The sequence below is a fragment of the Maniola jurtina genome, chromosome 6 (genome assembly GCF_905333055.1).
Source record: "Maniola jurtina chromosome 6, ilManJurt1.1, whole genome shotgun sequence".
In the NCBI taxonomy this organism is placed as follows: Eukaryota; Metazoa; Arthropoda; class Insecta; order Lepidoptera; family Nymphalidae; genus Maniola; species Maniola jurtina.
Window position 1 is genome coordinate 285072 of NC_060034.1, and position 17741 is coordinate 302812.

Below are 17741 nucleotides of genomic sequence, written 5' to 3' on the forward strand. Positions count from 1 at the left end.
GTCTGGAGGCTGGCTTTGATTAGAAATAGAAATGTACAGTTATGATGACTCTAGTGATACCTTATACCTCCTATTCGTAGGGTCGGAGGTTCGATCCCGGGCACCTCTATTAAATTAACTCTAACAATTAAATATCATTTGCTTAAACGGTAAAGGAAAACAGCGAAGAAACTTGCATGCCTGAGAGTTTTCCATAACGTTCTCAAAAGTCTGTGAAGTCACACTTAGCCAGCGGGGTGGACTATGGCCTAAACCCTTCTTATTTTGAGAGGAGACTCGTCTTCAGTATAGTGGGCTAGCGATGGGTTTATGATGATGATATAAGAGAGATGGTATTCGAAATCGGACGTAAGAGTCGTTTATCAGGTGTGAGTAGTGGCGGTGAGCGTCAGGTGGCCTTGTCCTGGAAACGCTCCACACAGCCAAACAGCTGTGGTAAGTCGGCCGACTCTGTATACATACTTAAGTGCATTGTGCACTTTGTGATACAGTTACAGCCACAATACATTTCAATCTGCATTTGTAGTAGGCATCGATGACGGAGCCACGCCGCGTTTATTCCGCGGTAGTAGGTATACGGGTAGATCGGTTTGTGTAGGGGCATGCTAATAAATACTTATAGCGAGCCCTGTGGTTGCAGTTCCATCTTTCTGCAGGTTTTCTTTTCACGATTTTCCTTTATCGTAAAGCGTGTGATATGTTGCTCTATTATTTGGATACATATCGATCAGATTTCAATTATTTAAATTTTACGTATTTTACAGATGAATAGGATTTAGTTTCTTTTATTTTTGGTATTACGGAGCAGATATAGACTTTAGGATATTTTTTACTGCTTAAAAAAATAAGTAGGTACTAGGTAGGTACATATTGATATTTAGGACAGTTTTTCTAGGTTTTCAAGTGGAGTAAGAGTCCAACTGAAATATTTGAAAAATCAATCGGTGCATGATTGTAACTTACTACTAAGGCGCTAATCTCAAAAAGTATTAAGTACAGTACACATATGATTTGATTCAAAAATCCGTTGCCAGCGCAAAGCGAGGTCATCAGCTTGCTACATAAATTCCGCGCTGATCAAGTCGCGGGGCGCAGCGCGGCGCTAGTGAGTGTATAAATAAAGCTTTTAAAACTCTGGAGAAGCAAATTATCTACTGATTGGTACATAAATCACTACACTTATGGTACGGCTCCACTGTAATGTTATGATAGACTGTAAGTTTTTATCATCGATGTTATTCTATACTTTAGCATTCAGCAAATCAACTGGCCACACTATCAAGGATAAGGTTATCAAGGAATGTTGGGTGTTTGGCGAATTTTCAAATAAGTTTGGCAAATCAGTCGGCCGGCAGACTGGTGTATTAGATATATCCTGGAAAAACAAAGAATTCCTGCGAGGGTTTTAAAAAACCCTTATTCGCACCAAACATTCAGGTTAGGTACTGCGAATGTACGAATGCCGCCGGCCGCATAATTCGCGATATCACGATTACGAATCACTTGCCGAATGCCAATAGTGGGGCCGAGCCATTACAGAAGGTATGTAAATCAGGCGCATCAAAGTCAAGTCGGAACACAAAGAGATCGCCAACCTTGGCGTTCAGCGTCATGGTGTAAAAATAAAAGGTCTTCGCCCCTAGGACTCCGCCTCTCGCCTGCGGGGCTCGTGGGACAACGACCTGCGGCCTGAAAGCGCGCGTTGACTCAGCAGTATTCAGCGCTACGTCGAGACATTAGCGAGGTCTTCACAAATCCTACAGTTGACCTCAAAGACGAAAAGGTGACCGAAATATGAAATAAACATATTTGAATGATCGATCGCCGAATACCAATAACCATAGATTATAGTAGGTATATGTATACCTGATACCGACTGTCAACATTTACGTAGTTATGGAAAAAGATAACTTCGATTTGAGGTTGATCAATATTGACCATTAATTACCTAAACCTAACTGCTTAGCTAAGTAAATATTACAGCGAAGAAATATAACCTGAATAGCTGTGACCAGTGTGTCCGTATGACTTAATACTCGCTTTCGTGAAAAGAGCCGATATTTTACAATGAAATACGGTCGAGCTGGGCGCGCTCCAGACGCAGCTGAGACGGTCACGGTCAAACGAGACGTAACGTTTCGTAGGTAGGTACATAAGTATAGCCCTTGGAAGAATAATTCATACAAGGTATAGCCATAGTTCTACGTTCCAATTTTATTGGAATTGATAATAGTGGCCTCCGGATGAAGGTGGCGAGGATGCATCTGCTGATGAATATGACTGTAATGTACACTGTACACTGTACAGTGTGTGGAGGCTGGCTGGTGTGTGGAGGCTGGCTGGCGAACTAATGCGCGATCTACGCTGTAACTTTTGAACTGTAAAAGTCTCTGATTGTGAAATGTTTCTTACAAAAATTGCAAGAAATTTTATGTCCTATAATTTTTGTAATAACAATTTTTGAGCTACATGGCTTTGGAGAGAAGATAATCTTGAAAAACTGGTTTTCAGTACCATATTTTGAATATAGCGCAGCGGCGTGAGCGACTCTTCAAGGCCATATTAGCTCGGGATATTAATTAGGATACCAAACTGTACGAATCCACCAAATTAAAAATTTCCTGGCCTTTTGTGAGTCAGAACCGATCCATTGCCTGACCTATTAGTCTGATTTATCAATAAAATAACGAATTAAGTTAGGCGTTGAATTTAATTAATTAAGTAGTAGGTAATTTGATAACTAAACAGTACTTAAATAATTTCTCAAAAAATTGCCAATGACACGCTAAAATTCTGACCAAAACTACGTTATTAGTGCACAAACACAACAATATATTTCAATTTTATGAACACGTCAAAATGTTAGTAAGAAGAGTACCTATGTATTCCTTTATACCTACAGCTGTGGTAACGTGAAATTGAATAAGCGCGTGAACCGATCCGATACAAATACGGCCTAGGCTGAAGGCCATTCAAGAGCCGGTAAATATTTACAACTTTGCCTTTTGAAAGCAAACTTACTTAAAACATGGATCCTAAAAGTTGTTTTGCATGCTCAAACACCAGTCAGTCAGTCAGCAATAACAGTTAGATGAGTAGGTAGGTAGTCAGTTTGAATGCTGTGCGCTAAAAACATACCTACGTAAGACTTATCGAACAGTTAAACTACTGTGCTAACGGTCAAAATTAATATAATCCATCCGTAATCTGTCGATAAGTTACTTTGACATTGTTAATTTGTCAAAAAAGACCATCTAATTTTTGACAAAATAACGTTGCCAGAAAACTTATCGAGAAATTACTGATGGATTCATTAATATCAATAATTATGGCCGAAAAATCATTAATTTCGGCAGAAAATGACAGCCTTCGAATTTTAAAATTTTGGTGCTACTAATCTAATGTTGTAAGAGTTAGAATGAATCAGAGTGTGTATGGTTCCTAGCTATCTTGCGCCGGCGCACCTCCACATTTATCTAACGCTTGGAATGCACTCGGTTAAAACAACAAACGGCCGGTTACTGCGGGAACTTGGCTTCGCTCAATAAAATTACATTGTTTGAGATCTCCATACCATTTCTCAGCTTATATTAGATACATAGGCAAACTACCTAATATAACAATTAACTAAGAAAAACTACTAAGTAATAGTAAAAGTCTACATAATAGGAAAATGAAATTATAACTAATAATTAATGTATGTGAATCCAATCTCAACTCATTACAAAGCAAAACGACCCGTAACTGTACTGAAACTGGGCCTAAACTTCATGATTTCAAAAATGTACAATAATTAGCTTATTGATAGTGTTTTGTGTTTTCATTTCATAAGTTTTAAACTGTTCATGGTAAGTCGCGTACCTAGTCTATCAATTTATTATAGTCTCGATTTCAGAACAATTACTAACAACATGTGGATTACATGTAATTGGCAAGGTCGTCGGAAGGTTTAATTGCCTATAGTCACGACATCCGTTATGATGTGATAGTTAACTCTTAGTTAAAGCTGATGGCGTGGTTCACACGTTATAGAGATACCTACACCGAACTGCTAACTGCGCATCGATGACTGCAGGTCATCTTTCACGGTAATCGAATCCGATGTTTCAGGTTGTAATAAGGCCTAAGGGAAAGGCTTACTAAGATCCCTAGTTACCTAATCATTTTTTACCTCATTTTTCATGATTTGGACGCCTAAGTTGAGATGTTTCACTTTCCATCATAGATAGATAGATAGATAGAACACTTTATTGCACACAAAAACACATGTAAAGGAACACAACACAGAAATAAGAAAACAGAAAAACAATTGTGTGCAAAGGCGGCCGCGTGCGAAATGAAATCAAGAAAAGAAAAACATAAAAATATATGTAGAGTTGCAAAACTCAAACAACGAATACGAAGTAAACCAAATAAAAATAATAATAATTAATGTTTCTGCAAATAAAGGATTTGAAGTTTAATTTTCTGTAGAACCTTAATAAAATTAGGTCAATATGCTTTGGATGCAGCATCAAATGCATTGCTAGTGAGCCCCCACATACCCGCTTTTGAGCGGCATGCGTAATTGCATTTTTACCAGCGGAAAAAAAGGTCAATTGAAACATGTAATTACTTAGATAAGTTTATTTTTGAGTCCCATTTGTCATCCACTATATAACGATATTGTAGCCGGGCAGTGAGTCAGGAAGTGTCTCTATTTCGGGCGGCGGCGGCGGGCAGGTCGCGCGATAGGGCGGCTAGGGCGGGCGGAAGGGCGCGGCGGTCGTAACGGACAGCGGCGCGCCTGCCGTATTAGCTTTGACGTTGTAATTTACATACCCGATGCAATTAGTGTTATTTTTTGAGTTATCTCCATAAAAATTAATAATCACCATAATCAGTTCATAATATTGTGTAGTCGCAAAGTCGAGATACGAATCTAACCTATTCATAGACTGGTAGCGCTTTTTTAGGTAAATCGAGGAACCCACTGTCCGTCTGTCTCAGGTGTGTTACAGCCATTTTCAAGATAAACTATAAAAGCTGTTAAATTGAAATTCAGCCCTGTTATAAAAATCTACCAGAGAATAATAAGAAATCTTACAAAATATTATTTTAACACAAATGGTAGTATAACCAACCTGAACATGAAAAGTGAGAATCGAAAAAACCTTTTGGTTTACCCTCGCGATTAATATGTTAAATAGATAAAACCTCGTTAAATAGATATTTTAAAATCATTATTAGCTTGCTTCGACAGTTTTTAAAAGTATAAGTGGGTATAGCCTTATTTTTATTATAACATCATTGGGTATAGCAGTGTTTGTTGTAGCTATAGCTATAGCCTATAACTAAGACCTAAACAAACCTATTTTGCTGAATTAATATCATAATATTGCTTCTAATAGCAATGTTGATTGCATCATCATATGAATGTATTTCGGAAAATCCACGTTTCAAAATAGATGTTGTAACAATAGGTAAGGTTTCCCCATTACAATAAGATCAAAATCCTGTAAAGTCATGCAAGCACCTAACAGGAAATTGTAATAATAACCCAAACCTAGGCTCCTAGTAGGTATAGCTATATTATAATATTGTCTTACTTACTATTTATTAGTATTATACTTAATTAGGTTTTTGTCACGTTTTTCTTTTCAAACATCGAGCTCTGAGTTTTTACGAAAATAAATAAATAATAATATCAGCTCTTGTACATTACGGCTGGGATGCATTTACTTACCTAATTCTCAAACGCGAAAAGTTCAGTCTATCTTTTGTTTCTTGCGCAGTACAAGAGAGCAGTATGTGGTACAGGCACGAACACTCACATATATTTTTACCTGAAACCACCACTGTAGATACATACGTGTGGTATTTGTTGATATGTTTGTTGCACGTTAATGAGTTGTTTTATCTAATTAACACATCGCAGCGTGCGCCGGCGCCGCCGTGTTGATATGGACGGCTATGCGCACGCGCCATGTACCGACCTTCATCTGATATGCCACGCGTCTGCCGTCTTCATACTTGTGCTTTAATTGTTGGACTGTTTAGAAATCAGTCTAGGTATGCGTTACCGGCCAAACATAATTTCAGGTCAAACAAGTTTATCCTAGGTTAAACTGGTTTGTTCTACGCGTTTCAGGAATCAGGATACATTAGTTTAGCCCAGAACAATCGAGTTAAGTCTAAATACTTTGTTTTAATTAGTCTGACGTAGGACAAACTGATCGAGTCGTCGCATTACATCCTACGAATATTATCTATGTTATTAGTAGGCAGCAAGTGACATAAGAATATTGAAATGCCTATACAAATTGGTTGCAGCGTTGCGGTACTCGTAACTGTTCTAACCTAATCACTTTGTATTTGTTTTTCCGTGCAGCTGATGACATAATGTTTTTGAGCGCAATGTTCATGAGGCCGCAGATGGCGTTATGGAAATGGGTAAGGTATTGATGGATCGTGCGCCTCAGCGCCACGTGTGCCGCATCCATCGCGACCCTGTCCCATATTCTCTGACATTGACCGCAGGAATTCACTATATTGATTCTATACTATGTTATAAATAAAAGTAGAAAACAGTTTTAAAAACTAAATCATGAAGCCTTTTTAATTCCAAATTAATAAAATGCGTAAAAGTACACAAAATATTCTCTATAATATGTTAATGACCGTTCCCGAAGAGTTGCTTTATCTACAGTAAATCCTGGAGTCGATTAAGGTCATGCTTACCACAAAAATGCATTGTCATCGGAATGAGGAATGATTCTATTTCAGCTAGCAAGATTTGATACAAACATTGCAAGTTAAATAGAAGCTTGTAAAAGTACCTAAAATCGGAAAACTGTGCTACTAGTCTTACTACTGCTTTTATTAAAAAACTAGCTGTGCCCGCGACTTCGTTCGCGTGGAATAGTGACTTTTCGGGCAGCATATACTCTGTACGTTAAAAATGTTCGCCGTGATTCTTTAAATTAACATAACTTTTTTATTTATTTATGAACCGATTGACATGAAATAAACACTAAATGTTAAGTGAAGCTTACTACAATATATTAGTGAAAACCGTATCTAAATCGAATAAGCCGTTTCTGATATTAGCGTGCACAAACACACAGACAAACAGACAAAAAAAAATTAATTACAATTTCGGGTTCGGCATCGATATAATAACAACCCCTGCTACTTTTTTTTTATATATTTCCATTGTACAGACACCACTTTTCTACAATTTTATTATATGTATAGAAGATAGAAAAATACTGAGCAGGTAGGTAGGTATGTTATTTAGCTTTTACCATAGGCTTTTACTCAATGCTATGCCGTGAATGCCACGTTTATCTTAGGTCCAACGAGATCGATTTGGATCAAAGTTGGAGCAAGTAGGTACGTAAGTACCTACAGTAGCAAGTAAAATACGTAGGTACCTACGTATTTTTCGTCTCTAATCAACTATTCTCAATCAGTCTAGTGGTTTTTGTACTGAGTAGGTATTAGATATCAAAACATAAGTGGAGAGTGTGTGAAAATCAAAGAGTTTCCTCGAATTTTTTAAAAAACTTCAATCCGATAATTAAAGGTTATGAAGTCACGGGCATCAGCTAGTGGTTTATAAAGCTGTAAAACGGAAAGCTCGTGTGAGTAGACAATCTATTTGCCGGTGATTTATTTTAGCGCGTGATGTTGGACGTTTTGCGCGAATCCGTTATAATAACATTGTTAACGTTCTCGTTTTTATTGCTTTAATTTTCTTACAACTTTCTTTTAAATATAATATTATGTAGTTTGAAGACATTACACTCCCATGTAAACACAGCTCGCAAGGAATAAAGTTCCGTGTTCTATTCCCGGTTATTACAAAATTCTTATAAGTATTTTATTACTAGCTCGTGCCAGCTACTTCGTCTGCGTGGATTTAGGTTTTAAAGTCTCGTGGGAACTCTTTTATTTTCCGAATAAAAATATGTCACGGCGATCTAGTTTTAAGGTCTATAAAATACATGGGAACTCTTTTCCGTGATCGGAAGTGTTCAGCGGTTGGAGAATAAAAGATTATATTACAAAGCAGACACACTTTGCCCACGCAGATGGATTGGTAGTTATAGATCATTAAGATTTTTTACCTGCTCATAACAATGCGAAAATATCATATGAAAAATATCATGTTACTTTTCATAGACGTATAATGTTTCTTTTATAGCAGGTAGGTACGTAAACCTAAACTGCATTGCAGACGTCAGTGAAAGCCATGCGTCTGCGCATCCATAAAGATAGTGATTATGTGCCGTATAATAATGTATTTATATAATGATGCTATTATAGTAGGTATAGTTAGATACCTTACCTATTGTAAATATTGCACAAGGTAAAGCGATAAGATTTGATTGAATTCAATTTATTTTATTAGAACCATCGGAATACACACTAAAAATATTGTTTTCTATTCTATTCTTTCTAAAATTATAAAGAAAGAGGTTTGTAGGTAGTTAGGTAAACACTTAAGAATAATAACACTTAATAACTTCTTATCACGTAAGAATTTCGGCCACGGCAAACAATATAAACGGTGGTACGAAACTACCTTACTCTACCTACTCTATTCCTTCACTCTCATAGCTACAGCGATAGGATAGGTCCATGATGAATGAGGATGATCTGACATCATCGCAGAGAGATCAAGGGCAGTATTGACGGCTTTATAAAAGATCACGTAGATAGATTTCGAGCATGGCTCTCTTGATCGCCCGCTGGGTGACCCTGAGCTTTTCTATGAAGGTAAACTCGTAGATTCCGTCGATTTAAAAGATGATTGTTATTTCAGGAGCGCTATTCATTATTGTACTCACTACTCGCTTATGTAATGAGTTGACCCTTTGAGTGGAAAGTGGTCGCGGTGCGGTCACGGACGGTCAGAGGACCCGGAGGACACGGAGAGTGAATGGAAAGTAACATGCCGTTAGCCGCTGACGGTCGGTGCTGCATTATGCGATGTTACGAAACTATGTACAGTCAAGAGGACGCTTATCTGATCGCTCGTAGTTCAATGACTGATAATGTGATAATATAGTTTAGTGTCAACTACAAAACAAATTGGGGCATACGAATCCTACGATATTGTGTCTCGAGACGAGACTCGTGGGGTCAATGTGTGAGGTTGGAGTAGCCTAGGATTAACGGGTCGGGGACGTTGAATGTTGTAGGGGTCACCTAAAGAAGAGCGCTGTAGTGGTAAGTATACCTAACCACTAGAGCGTCACGCTGAGGTCACTGAGGTGACACCCTCTTTTGCGTCACAGATGTGTCCAATGCTTTAGTTTGCAACTTTTTCGGTTTGTGTTATGCCACATACCTAAAATATGTACTTATAACAGTCTTGTATCTAGGTATTTAGTGTGTGTTGTGTTAAATAAAAGCACCGCCATATTTGTTTTTCTTCTCAGTTGAAAGGCATTAATCTCAAAATTGTTGCATGATCTCTGCCTAATAATATATTTCTCCGGGACAAAAATTTTAATGTCCCTCTCCGGGGTGCAAAATCTACCTTTCGTCAAAATCGGTTAAACGTATGGACCGTGAAAAGCTTGCAGACCGGCAGACAGACACACTTTCCCATATTAGTATGGATATGGATTTATTTATACTGCAAAGTAAGTAAAAGGCGAGGCCACTTGAGAATGTGTAAGTGAACGACGTCGGGTGCAATAAGTCGAGGAAGGTCCCTTGTATTCTGTCTCTACCAAATAGGTACCTACTCGTACCTATATGGAAAATGAAATTTAGTAATTTATCCTTTTATTTCTGTTATTTTCAATTCAACACGGACGGATACAGTAAACTAAAAATGTTCAATTTCAGTTTCAGTTAAATTCAATTTCACTATTGCTACGCCATGCTACGACTTTGTCTTTTAAACACTGCTTGTAACTGGTACCCCTAACTGTCAGTGCCGGATCTTTTTAGTAGAATCTTATTTCCAATTGGTGGCAGAGTCTTGACATAACTACGAAATTGCCTAAGTACATGAAATAATTTAGAATTTAGGTAGATCGCACAATGCCGGGCGTCGTCTGTTGTCTGGCGTCTGCCGCGACGCCGATTGGGGTCAATGCTGTTTGGGCAACCAAACAAAACAAACCGTAAAACATTCGCGAGAGCATTTCGCTCGTATTTATGAGTTCATAAATCAAATATCGAGTTGCTCTTTTTGCTACATGTAGTTGTAGGTGAATGAAACTCAAAACATATCCTATATAGCCAATATTTGACCTCCCGGGCGCAGTGGTGTGACTAGGTTTTATACCTAATATCACAGCTAATATGGAAGGTTCCGGTAAGGTACCTATTACTTATGTAATTCCCGGCAGGGGAATTTTGGAAATTTATAATTTCTTGATTGACTTTCGATTTTAATTGGATCCGGGGTACTGACTTCTTTTGACGTGACAACGTCTTATAATTCGATAGAGCCGGCTGCACGCACGAAAAAACACGACTCATGCGGCGTTACCTCGCTCTGAGGTAACGCCGCATGAGTCGTTCCATGTAAGGCTTGAAGTGCAAGCGAGAGCGCGGAACGAGCGACAAAGAAGCACAATCGGCCTTTGTTGTCACGTTCAACTATCGTCAGTAAACCGACTTTACAGACAACCAATTTTTTTATTACAATTTTGGTAATCGATATAAATTAACTAGCTGCAGCTTGCGACTTTATCCACGTGAATTAAACCTTTTAAAAATGTAAGAATATCTCGTTTTTTGTAGACGACTTACATACAGAAAGAACATAGGTTCATGCAAAGAGGTGTTGTGTGGCAGTGGTGCGTATTGATTGCTTATAATATTTAATCGCATGCTGTGTACCGTACAAATATCAGCTGTTTTGGCGGATTATAGCGAATGTTTCATTATTGTGAGATAGGCTCGCGCTTGGCGACAATCATGCTAATTAAAGAGCAATTCAATTCAATTCAAAATATTTTTATTCAATTAGACTTTTACAAGTTCTTTTGAATCTTTTCAATGATGAAGTGTAGTTGGAGCGCGCTTGGCTAACTGATTACTGACTGAAAACAATGATTGCGATTATGTAACTAGTACAAAACCTACGTAACTTAATGTTTCTTTAAATGACTTTAATTAAAAGAGCATTAGGCAAGTGATATGATATAATTTACTTTGTTTTTGTAGTAACCTACTCGATTCATATCAATTAGCTATAAATAACTCGAATAGTACCTACGGCTTCAAGAGTTCTATTCTTTCACAAGTTAGCCTATGAGCGAACTGCTTCAAATCCCGCTTCCATTTAAGACAGCATTGTAGCATTGTCATTTGTCACCATTAAATAATAATGCAGTCCAAAATCGAAGCAGACTAATATAATATGCCTACTCAATGCGTCGTATGTCTGGAAGTACCCATATGGGTATTTCCATTTACTATCATCGGTCGAGTTAACCATCCTAAGAATAAATAAAATTGCAAAGGGGCAACTCGGCCAGTCAGAGGAGTTTCTTTCGGTCGAGATGTCCCCCAATCCGCAATATCATACGAATAGCTATAGGAGTAAAACACAAAACGAAATGTAACTTCTAGTGCCGCTACTTTCCAACACTAAGATATAGGTACTTACTAAGTACCTAGAAGCTAGCTAGGTACTCTTTACTCTTTAAAAACAACTAAAAAAGCATTCACAGGCCAAAAGAGCTTATAATTCCCACATGGTCAGTTTAACTGCAAACTGCAATATTACATAACCTCACATAAAACGATAAGTCAAGCTAAGTCTTAGTTTTGAAATATTAAACTCTCAACCTGACGTGATTGGCAGTAAACCGTGAATGCGACCTCGCCTTGGCATCGTGACCCGCGGCGCAGGATTGGGGACACCGGTGACCCAGACGGCAATTAAACCATTCGCTAATTCAGGCTAGGATGACCAGCGAATCCAGGTAAGTTAAATGTTATCTATCCTTGACATTCAATCACTTATGCTCGCTGATGCAACTCGGATGACCTAAACAATCATAGCTGAATATGTCATTGCCATCATCAAAACTTATGGATGTCCATGTAATAGCTGTACATAAGAATGTTGAAGGGATTCCCACAAACCACGCTCTTCTTGTAACCGGCGCGGCGGGCGTGGCGGCTCCCTTCAACTCGTTTTATGTTAGGTAAGGTGTGCGTAAATGCTATTCAGATATCTCTATAAAACTATATCTCTCTTTTAAGTATAGAATCACTCACGGTAGTTTAGACATTAAAATACATCTCTCTTCTTCTTCCTGTGTCGTTCCCTCAATTTTGAGGATCGTGGCTCTCTTTAGATGCAATCTTTGCTACGATGTTCCTCCGTTGCTTAGTATTTCATTCCGCGTGGACTGCATCGCATAGGTGCGTCGACAGCTTTTTTTATTTGCCAACGTTTCGGGCTACGTCCGCGGGATTCTATTCCTTCTTTTACCAGTGACCATGAGTTTTAAATATAATACAAGTGTAAATTAAAAATTTATAACACCCCCGACCATCGATCCCCCGACAAGTGAAGGTTACAGTAACTAGAAAAGATCGAAAAGACCTGATAACTTTCAAACGGCTGAACTGATTTTCATGGACTATTCCGCGCCTACGATCTAAAGTATCTGAGTTTTCCAAAACATCATTTTCAAATAAATAAAGTATTTAGGCAACGTCCATCTTGCCAGCTTGACATTTGTCAATTGACATAATATTATGAACCTAACGGCTATCTAACCTTCTTTTCTACAAGAAAACTAGAAAAGAGCTGAAAACTCTTAAACGGCTGAACCAATTTTTTTGGATTATAGCTAAGAACACTCTCGATCAAACCACCTTTCAAACAAAAAAAAGTAAATTGAAATCGGTTCATTCGTTTAGGCGCTACGATGCCACAGACAGATACACAGATACACAGACACAGATACACACGTCAAACTTATAACACCCCTCTTTTTGGGTCGGGGGTTAAAAACTACATAACATTAGCCTATATACCTATACGTATAAAACGTAATCTGACATTAATTGAAGCGGGTTACTGCTAATAACCCATACCTGGTGCGACCTCACCTTGACATTATGACCCCACGGCCCAGTATTGGGGACACCTGTGACCCAGACGGCAATGCAACCATTCGCAAATTCTGACTAGGATCACCACGGATTGTAGTTAAATGTTCTAGCCTTCACACTCAGTCACTTCGCACTTGTTGATTCAGATTCACAACTCGGATGACCTAAGCAATCCTAGCTGAATCATCGTCATGAAAATGAAATTAAATGAAATGAATTTATTTATATCATCTAGGAGAGCATGTCACAGATAAACTGTCAAGAATCTACTACCCGGTCTAGGAAACCAAATTCTACTGAGCCGGAAAAAACTCCGAAATTGGTTTTTTTTTTAAAAAGACCAACTTCCAGTCGGGCACACTCCGACAGACAGGTGTGTTCAGTCCGTCATACCTAGATTTACAATACATAATCTATTACAAAATATTAAAAATTGCTCTGATGAAACTCTTTTAGTGGAAATGTCAGGTTACCTGAATACCTATACCTAGGTATTTCTGTGAATTACCTATCTAAATACCTTTTTGAACCATATGCGGGCAACGGGCACGTACCTTATAGGTAGATAACCATACTACATGGTAGGTACTGGGTACCGGATGTGAACCAGTTATCTAGTCGCTACATGGCATACCTACTAGGCACCTAAGTTTTTCTTCTAAACGAGTTTTGCGCGACGCCATTTGAGATAGTTTTTTAAATGCCTAAGACTAATAAACACGAACGAGATATTATAGTAATAATTCACCAGATGAAATCTGCCGAAACATGTTTGAATTTCAACCGTTTCTCGTCGAAGAAAAATTAGCATAAACGGCATTGCCACAAAAAACTTAAATAATAAGCGTTGAATAAGTAGTATTACTTTGAAACTTGATAACATTTAATCTATATGGACCACCTATATCTATTATCTACCACAAAACTGCCAAGAAAATGTAAGAAGTACTTACCTATTTTCTCGTACATAATATTATTATCATCCATTAATTTTTGTAAAGCTACTTATAGACTCCACGGTCGCTTCAGAAAGTCGAGCGTGACGAGTGCAAGCCATTGCAATCAACATTCAACAACGCGAATCATCGTTTTGTATTACGTTATTTTATATGCAAAATAATAACTTATCTTACATTTTTAACAAACTAAAGACATTTGAAATTACTAAGTAAAAAAGTTGATCTTAAAGTCAATGGTTTTGTAATTTTGTTTCTTACATGTAGTAGTTTCTTTCAAGTCATCAGTTTCAATATAATATATGATTTTATTAAGTACTTATACTTATTTGTTGTTTTAGGGCATATATAACGGAGTCATAAATCGATTTATGGCGTGGATTTAGATCTAACACAACAAATCTATACATATAATAAAATTGTAGAAAAGTGGTGTCTGTACAATGGAAATATATAAAAAAAAAGTAGCAGGGGTTGTTATTATATCGATGCCGAACCCGAAATTGTAATTAATTTTTTTTTTGCCTGTTTGTCTGTTTGTCTGTTTGTCTGTGTGTTTGTGCACGCTAATCTCAGAAACGGCTTATTCGATTTAGATACGGTTTTCACTAATATATTGTAGTAAGCTTCACTTAGGATTTAGTGTTTATTTCATGTCAATCGGATCATAAATAAAAAAGTTATGTCAATTTAAAGAATCACGGCGCCTCGCGCCTGAGCGTCCGTGGCTATATAAAGCGTGAAAAGTCACTATTCCACGCGAACGAAGTCGCGGGCACAGCTAGTAATAGAATAATAGACGTAATATGTTTGTATGGAGAAGCGCGTTTAAGAAATGTAGGTACATATATCATAGTTAGTTATAGGAGTAACATTCCAGCGTAAAACAATAGAATGTATTCACGTTGATGATCATTTAAATTGTATTACGAAGCCTTTATTACTGACGGAGCGGAGCAGGTAAAGTTCCTACCTACTATCAGTAAACAAATAAAATTGATAATCTATTGCTGGATAGCTGTGCGCTACACAGAGCATACAAATGTTTGTTGCACGTAAACCACACTATATAAATAAGTCATTTAGATTGCGTTGATTTACAACTAATAGCATTAGGTAAGCATTCATTTGTAAGATATATACCTACCTACATAGGTAGGTAAATCTGTAAGTCATAAAGCTTATTGCTATTGATGGGTAAATGTAACTAAACACATAGGAGGTATGACAGTTTTATTGAACCCATAACCCTTTGGTTTCTATACGGCATCGTACCGAAACGCTCAATAGCTTGACGGCAGGGCTTTGCCGGTGGGGTGGTAACTAGCCACGCCCGTAGCCTCCAACCAGACCAAACCAGAGACATTTTAGAAATTATATTATTTTCCCAAATTACGGGTAAGGGAATCAAACCTGGGACCTTCCACTTAAGATCACAGCGCTTAGCGGGAGGTCATCAAAACGTAGAAAAGGAAAAAAAGTTGATTGAACGAGTTTTTCTAAAATTACCAATTCGCTAAAACTTGTGAACCAAGACGGTTCTACTAACCTTTTCCATTCAGCTGAGTCTTCAGCCGGGTCAGCTCCCGCGAGCGGCTGCGACTCCTACGCTGCGCCGCTATCCTCCTCGGAGACCGAGCCATCGCCCCCTGGGCATCACCACATCCCATCCGTTTGCACTTCACACCGACTTGCACTTTACACTACTTGCACTAATGCACACCAACACCAAAACTCAAAAACAGAATTGTGGCAAACTTATTTCCAAGAATCAGATCTCTTAAAAAGCGTCAATCTTTTGAAAAGCTAGAGCCGTTATAATTTTCCAAATAGTTTTGCCAATGGTTTTGTGAAAATACTTCACTTTGTAAGGCACTTCTCATACAGGTCCGAAAAACTAGTGAGTAGATAGATTCGTCATAAGTCTTATTTTGTAATTTTAATCTCTTTTAGAGGAAATACCTATCGACTTCAAAGGCGCGGAAAATTCTTAACGTAAACCACTCTATACATTAACTGAGTAACGAAACCACATCAAAATTTTTGTACAGCAATGTTCCCAGAGTCGTTAAAACTTCAAAAAGTTTTTAAATTAGGCGCGGAAAATTCTTTCCGGTAAGGCACTGAGAAATTCACCGGGAAAACGCTACAATTCCACAGAACTGAAGTTTTCGTGAACATAAAACTTCAGTAAGCGTGTTGGATTTCGCGGAAAATTCGATCGTAAATTGGACAGCACGTGAGGCTCGCGTCGTCTGCCGGTGCTAAGGCACTGCGGAGCACTGGCGAGTGGCGGCGGCGGGCGGCCGTGGGGGCGCGCCGCGAAGGCTGCCGCGCCTTGCCTTACCTCACTGATAACTTGATAAGGTGATAACGATGCTACCGAGGTGGTGGTATAGGTAAATAAGATAGCACGTGAGGCTCGCGTCGTCTGCCGGTGCTAAGGCACTGCGGAGCACTGGCGAGTGGCGGCGGCGGGCGGCCGTGGGGGCGCGCCGCGAAGGCTGCCGCGCCTTGCCTTACCTCACTGATAACTTGATAAGGTGATAACGATGCTACCGAGGTGGTGGTATAGGTAAATAAGATAGCACGTGAGGCTCGCGTCGTCTGCCGGTGCTAAGGCACTGCGGAGCACTGGCGAGTGGCGGCGGCGGGCGGCCGTGGGGGCGCGCCGCGAAGGCTGCCGCGCCTTGCCTTACCTCACTGATAACTTGATAAGGTGATAACGATGCTACCGAGGTGGTGGTATAGGTAAATAAGATAGCACGTGAGGCTCGCGTCGTCTGCCGGTGCTAAGGCACTGCGGAGCACTGGCGAGTGGCGGCGGCGGGCGGCCGTGGGGGCGCGCCGCGAAGGCTGCCGCGCCTTGCCTTACCTCACTGATAACTTGATAAGGTGATAACGATGCTACCGAGGTGGTGGTATAGGTAAATAAGATAGCACGTGAGGCTCGCGTCGTCTGCCGGTGCTAAGGCACTGCGGAGCACTGGCGAGTGGCGGCGGCGGGCGGCCGTGGGGGCGCGCCGCGAAGGCTGCCGCGCCTTGCCTTACCTCACTGATAACTTGATAAGGTGATAACGATGCTACCGAGGTGGTGGTATAGGTAAATAAGATAGCACGTGAGGCTCGCGTCGTCTGCCGGTGCTAAGGCACTGCGGAGCACTGGCGAGTGGCGGCGGCGGGCGGCCGTGGGGGCGCGCCGCGAAGGCTGCCGCGCCTTGCCTTACCTCACTGATAACTTGATAAGGTGATAACGATGCTACCGAGGTGGTGGTATAGGTAAATAAGATAGCACGTGAGGCTCGCGTCGTCTGCCGGTGCTAAGGCACTGCGGAGCACTGGCGAGTGGCGGCGGCGGGCGGCCGTGGGGGCGCGCCGCGAATGCTGCCGCGCCTTGCCTTACCTCACTGATAACTTGATAAGGTGATAACGATGCTACCGAGGTGGTGGTATAGGTAAATAAGATAGCACGTGAGGCTCGCGTCGTCTGCCGGTGCTAAGGCACTGCGGAGCACTGGCGAGTGGCGGCGGCGGGCGGCCGTGGGGGCGCGCCGCGAATGCTGCCGCGCCTTGCCTTACCTCACTGATAACTTGATAAGGTGATAACGATGCTACCGAGGTGGTGGTATAGGTAAATAAGATAGCACGTGAGGCTCGCGTCGTCTGCCGGTGCTAAGGCACTGCGGAGCACTGGCGAGTGGC

General features: G+C 40.0%; 1 protein-coding gene across 1 annotated transcript in view; it reads right to left on the reverse strand.

Annotated features, from left to right (window-relative positions):
• Positions 1-16323, reverse strand: part of LOC123865960 (phosphatidylcholine:ceramide cholinephosphotransferase 2-like) — a 100634-nt gene extending 84311 nt beyond the window's left edge. Inside the window, exon 1 of the mRNA XM_045907209.1 lies at positions 15589-16323. Coding sequence (XP_045763165.1) covers positions 15589-15709 — 121 coding nt within the window. The 5' untranslated portion in view covers positions 15710-16323. The remainder of the gene's footprint in view (positions 1-15588) is intronic.
• Between the last annotated feature and the right edge of the window lie 1418 nt (positions 16324-17741).